An 11,581-nucleotide genomic window follows, 5' to 3' on the forward strand; every position below is an offset into this window, starting at 1 on the left:
TGCAAAGATAAGCAATCATACATAAAAGAATTCAGAGAAGATTCAAATATTATTCATAGATAGACTTGATCATAAACCCACAATTCATCGGTCTCAACAAACACACCGCAAAAAGAAGATTACATCGAGTAGATCTCCACGAGAGAGGGGGAGAACATTGTATTGAGATCCAAAAAGAGAGAAGAATCCATCTAGCTACTAACTATGGACCCGTAGGTCTGAAGTAAACTAATCACACTTCATCGGAGAGGCTTGGATGATGATGTAGAAGCCCTCCGTGATCGATGCCCCCTCCGGCGGAGCTCCGGAACAGGCCCCAAGATGGGATCTCGTGGATACAGAAAGTTGCGGCGGTGGAATTAGGTTTTTGGCTCTGTATCTGATGGTTTGGGGGTACATGGATATATATAGGAGGAAGAAGTACGTCGGTGGAGCAATAGGGGGCCCACGAGGGTGGGAGCGCGCCTGGGGAGGGGGGGGGAGGGCGCGCCCCCTACCTCGTGGCCTCCTGCTACGTGCCTTGATGTAGGGTCCAAGTCTCCTAAGTTGTATTCGGTGAGAAAATCACGTTCCCGAAGGTTTCATTCCGTTTGGACTCCGTTTGATATTCCTTTTATTCGAAACCCTAAAATAGGCAAAAAACAACAATTCTGGGCCGGGCCTCAGGTTAATAGGTTAGTCCTAAAAATAATATAAAAGTGGATAATAAAGCCCAATAATGTCCAAAACAGTAGATAATATAGCATGGAGCAATCAAAAATTATAGATACGTTGGAGACGTATCAAACTACCCCTATGCTTATCTACCTCTATTCTCCATTCCCCTCCGCCGTGGATCGAATCTAGCGTGCATGTCGAAGAGAGAGAAGTGCTTACGGCCATTGATGGAGTCTGGTGGTCTTCTTCCTCTGCTCCGATCCGCCGCCGCCGGTGATGGAGTCCGGTGGTCTTCTTCCTCTGCTCCAATCCGCCACCGCCAGTGAGAGTTGGGAGAGTGGGAAGAGTGGGGAGAGGGAGCGGTGAGGGGCGGTGAGGCTAATAATTGTCGGTGCTTCGGGAAGCAACGCAGCTTCTCGAGGGTGGCCGCGCGCGTGCAGCCGCTCGGGCCTGGCCCTAGAGAAACTGCCGATTCCTGGGTTTCCAGCGAGGCAGGCCCAGAGGTGCTTTACGTTTCGTGCTATGCAGGCCCAATAGTAAAACCAGGCAACCAAACAGCCTGTTCGCTTCCCGCGTGGGCCTGGTTGGGCTCGATGCGGGCAACCAAACACGCCCTAAGTGTAGTCTAACTCGTCCGAACTCAGTTCCTTTACCGGACCACACAAGGTACAACCCTGAAGGCAATGGACGAGGATCCTCTGTCTTTTTTTTTTTAGAAACACGAGGATCCTCTGTCGTGCGGCAGGGTACTGTTCAGCCACTGACAGGCGGGCTCGTCGGGAATTAGGCCCACATGTCAGTGCCCTGAACGACATGTGTCATATGTCAGGGGAGCTGCTTCCGAAGGCAATGGGGAGCAAGGCACGTCTGGGCAGTCTGGCTACCCGAAAAGGGGATCTACATATACCCTTGCAAATTCAGGGCTCAGCAAGCTCACGAGCAGACATCCGTGATTTAGCAAAATCCAAAAACGGAAACCAACAAACTATACAAGAAGCCTTTCGTGAACCAACCTATGATTAGATGGTTAGAGGGACAGTGGTATCCTCGGTCTATCGCGATTCAAGTCCTGATGCTCGCATTATTCCTGAATTTATTTCAGAATTTCCGGCGATGCGCTTTTAGTGAGAGAAGACGTTACCGTCGACGACGAGGCGCCTACGATGACTTTGTAAATCTCAAAATGATGCGCCGGCCCTTTCTCTTGAAGGTGCTCATAGGGATAGAGTGTGCGTGTATACATTCGAAGGGTGAGTGTATGCGCTTGCATCTGTGTTAAAAAAAATACAGCAAGCCTTTGAAAAGAAAAACTATGCAGCATGCCTGCTGTACCTGTACCAGTGCCACTCTTTGCTCCACGATCCAGGCTGTAGCCGTGGCTCGCCCCGCCGTCAATCAAAATTAATAGTAACACTACGCACCCTCAACTTCCCCCGCTACTGAATTTTCAAAACCGAAACTAACCAGGAGCCGTGGCGACCGAACCGAAAGATCCGAAAATCACATGACGCAGCGCAGGCGATGGCAGCTCGACGGTAAACGCGAGCTAACAAACAGCCAAGCTCGACGAGCCAGCGAAGTGCACAAGGGGCGGTTGAGCAAACCAGCGTGGCAGCCGTCCCCGGCTAAACATAACGCCACGCCGGAGCCGCTCGCTGCCTGCCCCCACCCCACCCCTCTCCCACCTCCCACTCTCCCAATCCTATCCCCTTTGCTTCTCGCGTGGGAGCTGGGATTCCTCTCTTCGGCAGCCATCTTATTTAGTTCCACCATGGTGCCGTCCCGGATCCGCTTCGCCCGCCAAATCCCCCTCCCCTGCTGCTCTGACACCGAAGAGGAGGAGGAGGAGGAGGAGGAGGAAGAAGAGGAGGAGGAGGTGGGGGAGGAAGAGGTGCCGGTCGCGTCGCCGCTGATACTGCCGGCGGCGAGGGGAGGGGTCTCCGTGGTGGATATGGTCGCGGCGGCGCTGCGGAGGTCGCTGCTGCTGTGCAGCAACGTGCGCGCCGAGGAAGGCACCGGCACTGCGGCTGCGGGGATGCAGATAGGGCAGCCCACGGAGGTGCGCCACGTCTCGCACGTCACCTTCGACCGCTTCGTCGGCTTCCTCGGCCTCCCTGCCGACCTCGAGCCCGAGGTGCCGCGCCCCGCGCCCAGCGCCAGGTCAGTCCGCCGCCCCGCCGCCTGTGTTTCACCAGTGCGTCTTGCGTTCCATAGATTTGCACCGATTTCGTCGCCGATCTCTGTGCTTTGGATTCCGGCCCTGCAGAATTTGCGGCCTTACTTTTGTGGATTAAGCTGAATTTTGACGTTGTTTGCATTTCTCATTTTTGAATTAATTAGTCACGTGATGCCCAGCTAATTGGTCCACCTAACTAAGAAAAACTGAGCACGGAGTAGTAGGAGTAGCTGTTAGTCTGTTGAGCCTTTAGATTGGCTTGGCTTTATCCCAGTGGTTGAGCCAATGGGGGCTCCCCGGTCTGAGGACGGTTTGTGGGCTTTCAGGCGCCCGGACTGATTTTGTGAGCCGCGTTGAATGACTAAAAAGTTTCTAGACCTCCGAACGGACATTTGCGGGTGTTTTGGTGATCGACGTTGAAGATGTCACTCACCACCTACAAGTTCCATTGTCCTGGTCTGGTACGGTTGTATCTGATGTATAATATACCTTTCAAATTTTGAGGAATTATATGAGTTCAGCACCTTGTTCAAATAGTTAAATACTCCCTCCGTTCACTTTTGTAAGTCATTTCAAACAACTCAAAATGGGCTGTTTTGTACATTGTCTGAAATGTCTTCAAGGTCTTATAAAAGTGAACAGAGGGGGTATGAGTTTAACACATTCAACCTCCAGTTAAGTTAATGTTTGTTAGAACATTGGACCATGCCATAGTTAATGTTTGCTATATCTATTGAACTGTGACACAGTTTATGTTTACTAAATATATTTCTCTGCAGTGTAAGTGTATTTGGAGTTTCACCAACGTCCATGCAATGCTCGTTTGATAAAAGAGGAAACAGTGTACCAACAATACTATTGACCATGCAAAGGAAGCTATATTTACTTGGGGGCCTTCAGGTAAACCCAAGGATAATGAGAAAAGCTTTCAAATAATTTTGCGATACTCAAGTCATACAAATATTTGTCTTGTTTTGCTAGGCTGAAGGGGTCTTCAGAATAAATGCTGACAATAGACAGGAACAGCATGTCAGGGAGCAACTAAACAGAGGTGTTGTTCCAGATGGAGTTGACTTGCATTGTCTTGCAGGCCTTATAAAGGTGCGCTGAACATTTTGTTTTACCATTACCAACGTTTCTTTGTTTACCTTCAATTTTTTTTAGATGGAACGTAGGTCTTCCATGCCTAAGGAGAATATTCTTGTTTCCGCAATTTTGACTGTCTTGAACTGGATCATTTTTTATGTAATCTGAACATGTAGAGAGCCTTCCAATATGAGAGTTCAGGTGTATTCAAGAATCAATATGCACAGTGATACAATGCATAAACTTTCTTTGAACAAATTTACTTTAAAGAAATCTATAGGGAAATGACTTTTTTTTTAATTTTCCCTTTTGTTTATCAGTTGCTTCACATTTAATATGGCTGCTGATTTGTAGGCATGGTTCCGAGAACTTCCAAGTGGAGTATTAGACTCATTGACTCCAGAACAAGTGATGCATTGCAACACTGAAGAAGAGTGTTCTCGTATTGCGAGTATTGTACCTCCAGTGGAAGCAGCATTACTGGATTGGGCCATTAATCTGATGGCAGATGTTGTGGAGCATGAAAACTACAACAAGATGAATGCTCGCAACGTTGCTATGGTTTTCGCGCCAAACATGACTCAGGTTATTAGGAAGCTTATTCATATTCTCGACATACGTATTTTCAGATTCGCAGCCTAACCATATGACTTACCCCTTACCATATTCTCTCTCTTTCAGATGGCCGATCCCTTAACTGCTTTGATACATGCAGTTCAAGTGATGAATTTTTTGAAGACATTGATACTGAAGACTGTCAAAGAAAGGGAGGAGGCAGCTGCCGCAACAAGGGGATTCACCTCCAGCTCTGGTTCCCCGAGTGACAAAGATGCGCCTCAGGCATTAAATCTTTTGGACAACCCCTTAAATTGCTCAAGTCGGGAAAATGTCGAACGCCCCATGATTAGTGGGGCTACTCTCGACCACTTTCTCTTTAGCATGGAACAAACGCTTCACCAAGATGCGCAAGCCAGTGTCGGAGAACCCAAGAAGTGTGACACCGGTACAGCACATGACAAATACAATGACGAATTTTCTCCTGTGGACAGTGATTTTAGTAATAGCCAAGATGACAGCAGTTCTGGAAACAAATTCAGTAACGACAGTGTGGAAGGTTTGTTTGACAGATTCAAATTTAGGAAAGGGGTAGGCAGAATCTGCAGGCACCCAGTGTTTCAGTTGAGTAGGTCCATGAAGAAGTCTGATGAAGCAGGACAGGCTTGTGCATGACATGGTAGGATGTGTATGTAATTGATGATTCCCCTAGTTTTGCAGCTGTTTAGCGCTTAACTCATACGCCATTTCTCCTAGTTCGTCTGTAGAAGCTATAAGCCCATTTGATTGTACTAGTACTGAACTGCTGATGTGGAGTTCTTGGCGTGTACAGTATATAGTTCAACTATATCGTACCAGCATCCTGTTGTTTGAAAAGATGAATGTATCTATTATTTGAGCCAAGAGAGGTTGCCTGAGTTTGAGAAGGACTTTCTACTTTTTTTTGAGGGAAAACTATCATGGCTAGCTTTATTGATCTCATAACATCATTACATCTTTCACGGGCTTACTGACTAGATTGACTAGATTCAGGTGGCTGATTGACTAGATTCAGGTGGCTCATCAGTACAACTAATAGAAATCTTATTACAATAACAATAATTAGTTAGCACTTGCGCCGCTTGATTAACCGAACGAACATAATGTTTAAAGGTGACCTTACCAATCAAAGAAGTAATGTTCACACACTCACACTCCGACTCCGCAAAGAATGCCAACGCCACACCGCACCATCTTGATTGCCTAGTGCAGAAATCTATTACGTTTTGTGAATCGGGTTCCGCCTCCACCCGATTAAACCCTAGAAAATTTGCAAAATTCACTACATACCTCATAGCCATTGCCTCAGCGGTAATCACGTTTGCAGAAAAAAGGATGACCATGCAAATAGCAGCAATTTTCTTTTACCTTTCTCATCTCTTAAGTCACGCCGTCCCTGCACCCACTCCATCATCGTAGTAGGTTGCATCAATATTAAACTTTGTAGACTACGGTTCTGGCTTGCTCCATTAGTACTCCGGGGGAAACTTTTAGAAAATATTAGCAATAGCCAGGACAGACAAAGGCCTGTTAGAACTTTTGCTTCTCTGGGATGCCATTAACAGGAACAGAGTGCATCTTAGAACACCTAATTAGATGATCAGAGAAGGGTTTAGGGACCCTTTACTTGTCATAGAAGTTGACATGACTGCCTGCTCGGTGCAGGCGAGATGGAGGGATGATGTAGTCGAAGTAGATGATCTCCTCGGTGTCCTGATTCATTCAGGGCGCCACCGGCACTTCCCTGGGATGGCGGCGGCTGGATTAAGTCTTCCCGTTGCTGCAACGCTCCCCCTGATCGGATAGGGTGAGAGAATATCGAGAGAAGAGTAAAATCGTACGAGAATTGTGATCACGTAGGTGAGCCAGCTCGCTCCCGTATCCCTTTTATATGGTGCCAACGACAGGGGATCTAAACCATTAGTTGGTTTGGGTACCCCCTATCAGGGCGCATCAATTAGGATCGAGGCATATGCACGTTGGTACGTGGGCCCCTTCACTTAACGTTATCCCTTCTTCTTTTTTCTGTTAGATTGTTAGATCTATCTGGCCTGTTAAGCCGTCAGATCAAACCAACACGGCCATCTATAAGATGGAGGGTGAGATTCATTGTGTGTAATCCTGTGATGGATCCACCATAAGTTCCAGCATCCTGTGGCCAGAACTTGCTTTACGATCAAGGCTAGGCTTGGGCAGAGTACCGAAGGATTTGCTTGAAGAAGTAGGAGATGTTTCATAATAGCCGATCCAGATCGATCCACTAATCTTGCCATGAGAGAATGTCAGACATCCCTAGCTAATCCAACACTGAAGGATTCATGAAGTCCTCGAAGGATAATAGTTTATAGTCCTCGAATGTACACTGGATTAAAGACTTGTATGATGAGTTCTTTGTCCCACGAGCCAGAGATTGGATCAATGAGGTCATTGACCTTGTTTAAAGTAATATGTCCGCGGGAGTTACAACCTTTCTATTTGGGCTTGATGGTATCCATGGATCGTTGTAGACATTAAAACCCTCTCCTACACTAATTTTCTAGATGTATCCATGTTTAAACGTTTCCACCCCTTCATTATACTCTGCCATGCAAAAGATGAACTATTATTTGAAACTTGCCCGCAATAGGATTTCATTAGGATAATATTTAGCTTTTAGCACTTTAGCAGAAAGAGAGTCTAGAATAGTAATCAATCTCCAGCATTAATTTGACAGCATTGCAAGATTGAAAGAGTGAAGATTCCGGAATCACATACCCCCTTCACATTTTGGATAACAATTTCAACCAAGAGTATCAACTATCAATGCACGTTTTTGCTCTCATCATCACACCCCACCAAAACTGGGCAATTATATTGGCAATCTCCTTACAAATCCCTTACGGCAAACAAAAAAGGACATAGAAAAAACCGGGATAGCTTGGGCTACCGCCTTTTAGCAAAATTTCTTCACCTCCAGTAGATAATTGTTTTTCCATCCACCCTTGATTCTCTGTTTCATTCTTAAAGTGCCTGAAACAATCACTCCTATCACTTTTCAGAAAGAGCCTCAGTATCAATATGTAATTGTTGACAAATCTCTAGTATTAGCGTTCAAAAATATACTTGATTTTGCCAAACTGATCCAAACTTTGACGTAGGTATTTAGAACTTGTTGCGAGGAAACTATACATTTAAACATCCACACTCATAAGAATTAAAGAGTCATCAAAATTATAAGGTGTGATACCAATGGTTCATTTTTGGACACTTGAATTCCGTCAATGTCATCAACATCTTCTTCATACTGCAACATATTAGAAAACTCTTCTGCACATAGGAGGAAAATGTAGGGAAAGAGCGGATCTCCTTACCTAATTCCTCTAGTAGGGGTGAGAGGATCCATATCTTGAGAATTATATCTCAGCTTATATCTCACAGAGGTAACACAAGCCATCATTATCTCTATAAATTGGTCATGAAACCCCAGTTTATTTGCATCACATTACGTAAGAAGACCCATGCAACATGATCATAGACCTTGTGCATATCCAATTTAACTGCACATAAATAATCTTTGGCCCGCCCCTTTATTTTTGATTTTATGTACAGACTCATAAGCAATATAAGGACACTGTCAATAGTTCGTCTGCCGGGGACAAAACCACTCTAGGTTGAAAAGGACTTCCACTTAACACTACTACTAGTAGTAAATGCATACATGCAATTCATGTTGATATCAGAAAGTATATTAATTGCAGAAAGATATTATTTGCATGTTAATTATGTGATTAATACATACATTGATATTTGACATGATATTAATTATGCGCTAAACATGTTGAGCGCTCACCGTTGGAGCAATTTAGGTTGTTTAATTGACCTTATTTGATAGCTGAGATTAGTTGGATTTGCCCATTAGGGCCTTTTTATATTGGTACATAGATATAGCTATAGCGATAATTCAAAATGGTGGCCAGGCTTATCTACACCCGATGAATAGTAAATTAAAAAATTAGTAAAAAAATCAAAACAAAATTAAGCATCCAAGATCCTCTTGTGTGCAAGGTGCATGCAAAATTTCATGATGTTTGGACATCTGAGGAGCTCTTGCTAAAAATAAATCTGACTTTGAATAGTGTTCTTTTTTAAAGTTTCTCAGACACGTGAATTTTGATATTTTTTTGGCACGAGCTGCTCAGATGTCCAAACACCACAAAATTTTGCACGCACTTTGTGCATATGAGCATCTTGGATGCCAAAAAAAAAAATCAGTTTTCTTTTTCTTCTGAATTTCTATTTTTTTTTTGAATTTACCATTCATGCATGGGTGTAGATGAGCTTTATATTTTTTTTCCAAAGTTTTAAAGGAAGCATGCTAATCCCCAGCGCACGTTCGCTGCGCATGACATTTGCTAATCGTGTGGGATGACACTTTTAGTGTTGGGGTGGTAACAGTTTCAGAAAAAGCATGACAACTCTTTATTTTTAGTGCAATTTTCGTCAATAACTGTCATCCTTCCAATCTGAACTGTGTGTCTTTGGGGCGTTCGCTGGGATCTCACTCCCAGCGAACGTTCACCATATATCATTACCATAAAGGAAAATATGACCTGTAAGACTAATCCTTAAATACTTCAAAAGTCCTCCCGGATTGCGTCTCAAATTTAGTGGATTTTAAGTCGGTGCGGTATTATTACTTATGGAAATTTCTCTGCACGGCAAGACCGCGTACCACGGCCGTCGGCGTACGTGGAAGATCCTTGCTGCTGGTTTTTTGGGTATAATCAGAACAAATAAGTTCGCCGCCGGCGCGCGCATCATCGGTCTCCAAAGCGAAAGAGGAAAGACACAAAGCGATTAATCAATCCATCAATCCATGGACGTCGGTCAGGCTGAGGCGGCGGCGCTGCTGTTCACGGAGGCGATCCACGACGGCCCGCCGACCGCGGCGCTCTACGCCGAGCGAGCGCAGGCGCTCATCAGGGCGGGCAACTTCGCCGCCGCGGCCGCCGACGCCACCAGGGCCGCCGACCTCGACCCCGCCATGCACAGGGCCTACCTCCGGAAAGCCCGCGCGTGCATCAACCTCGAGCGCTACGGCTCCGCCAGGGCTGCCGTCCTGGCCGGCGCCGCCGTCGCACCAGGGGACCTGCGGTTCGCCGAGCTGATGGAGGAGCTCGACGCGAAGGTGGTTCCGGGGCAGAGGACGGAGCTGGCGGCAGGGACGGCAGCCGGCGCCTGCGACAGCGACAGCGAGCCGCTAGCAAACGTGGCCGATGATGTGCACGGATGGCCAAGGCCGGCGGCGCACCGGAGGGCGTCGAGCTGCGTCTAGGCATGCTACGTACACGTTCAACTACTCCTACCAAGTTCTACTAACTTCATCGGTACGATGCAACGACAGAAGCTAGGGTTATTGAACCGTCTCCGTCGGCTTGCCTTTGGATTTTTCTTCAGTCTCATCGTCTGTGTTGCTACTATTATGACCGTGTGAGATGTTGAGTAACATGATTATATTAGAAAACATAGGTTAGACTAGAAAATATTTTAGCTTGCCTGGTACTTTAAATACATCATGTACTTCTATATATACGCCCACGAGGCTCAAGCAATACAATGAACTATTCCACCAAGTCCCTCTCTTCCTTCTAACATGATATCAGCCTAATCACGATCTAAAACCTAGCGCCGCCGCTTCCGCACTCGCGCGCTGCCCTTGGGGCGGTCGGCCTTCATGACCGCAACCGGGGGCCGCGCCGCCCGTACCTAGGTTCGTCCGCCGGCCGTGTTGGCCGGCTGCTCTAGAGAGTCTTTTTTCTTGATCCTTTGATCCGGGTTTTCTCTCTCTCGCTAGTCGCTTTAATCGGCGTCTTCTTTTTAGTTTTTCAGTCCATGTGATCCGGTTTGCGTCGCCCACCGTCGCCGTCGACCCCGTGCGCCTCTACTCCAGCACCGGCGCGATCGGCCGGCTTCTTAACCGACCCGGCGGCCTCGCGCGTCGTCCGCGCGTCTGCCCGTTGGTCGTCCCGACCCGGTGACCTCGCGCGGCGTCCTTGCGTCGGCCCGCCGGTCGCCCCGACCCGGCGGCCTCGTGTCATGCGGCGGCCCTTCACCGCCGCCGTTCGCGCGACGGCCTGCCCGTCGATCTACGCCGGCCGTCACCGCCCTGCTCCGACCGGGACTCCCGCATCACCCCGACCCGGCGGCCTTGCGCCATGTGGCGGCCAATCATAGCCGCCCTGCCGCCCGCCGCCGCCGGCTTCAGCTCGGACTCCGCTGCCATCGCGCCTCCACCGAGCGGCGTCCCAGACCTCGCACGCGATCGGATTGATCACCTGTCCGCCGCCGCGATCCGCCTCATATACGCCGTGCGACCGACCTGGCCCATCGGTTGCGAGCGCCTCCGCAGGCCCCGTGAAGACCGTCCCGAGTTTAGCGCGCCCCTCTACCGATCGAGCAATGGGTTGCTGCTGCGTCGCCTCGTCGGGCCGCAGCGTCACCGCCCCGTGGTTCTTCTCCCAGCTGCACCGAGCCGCGTCACCGCTGCGTCGCCCCTTCGGGCCGTAGTACCGTGGCCCGCGGTCCACCGCCGCCCAGAGGCCGTCCGCTCCAGGTCATCCCCGTGGCGGCACCGACCCTCGCGCCGCCACTGCGTTGCCCCGTCGGGCTGTAGCGAGCGTGGCACGCGGTCCACGCCGCCGTCCAGAGGCCGTCCCCGCGGTTGCACCGACCCGCGCTCCTCCGCCGCGCCGCCCCTTCGGGCTGTCGCGTCGTGGCCCGCGGTCCCTGCCGCCGCCCCGAGGTCTTCCCGCCGTCACCCCGACCTGCCCGCTGCCGCTGCGTCGCCCCTTCGGGTCGTAGCGCGGCGGCCCACGGTCCACTTCGTCGTCAACGCACGTTGACTTCCCGTGGTATGCGTCGCGCTACCTCCCTTGGCACGGGAACGCCACCGTCCGTGCCGGTCTTCGTCATGCTGTCGGGTTCTTCGCCTACTTCGAGCACCGCCGCCGCGCTCCTAACCTAGCTGCCGCCGCCGTCAGGCCGCCGCCACCGCTCTTCTTTGGCCGCCGCCGCTACTCACATAGCCGC

General features: G+C 49.0%; 1 protein-coding gene across 1 annotated transcript; it reads left to right on the plus strand.

The window, feature by feature from the left end:
- Positions 1 to 2,178: 2,178 nt before the first annotated feature.
- LOC125514109 (rho GTPase-activating protein 3) lies at positions 2,179 to 5,377 on the plus strand. Its single transcript, XM_048679368.2, has 5 exons — positions 2,179 to 2,817; positions 3,613 to 3,733; positions 3,815 to 3,934; positions 4,274 to 4,504; positions 4,601 to 5,377. Exons 1-5 carry the CDS (start codon positions 2,429 to 2,431, stop codon positions 5,147 to 5,149), a joined length of 1,410 nt encoding a protein of 469 aa, XP_048535325.1. The 5' UTR covers positions 2,179 to 2,428; the 3' UTR covers positions 5,150 to 5,377.
- The last annotated feature ends 6,204 nt before the right edge of the window (positions 5,378 to 11,581 follow it).

This window comes from Triticum urartu, chromosome 6A (assembly GCF_056163025.1).
Source record: "Triticum urartu cultivar PI428250 chromosome 6A, HENAU_Tu73, whole genome shotgun sequence".
NCBI lineage: Eukaryota > Viridiplantae > Streptophyta > Magnoliopsida > Poales > Poaceae > Triticum > Triticum urartu.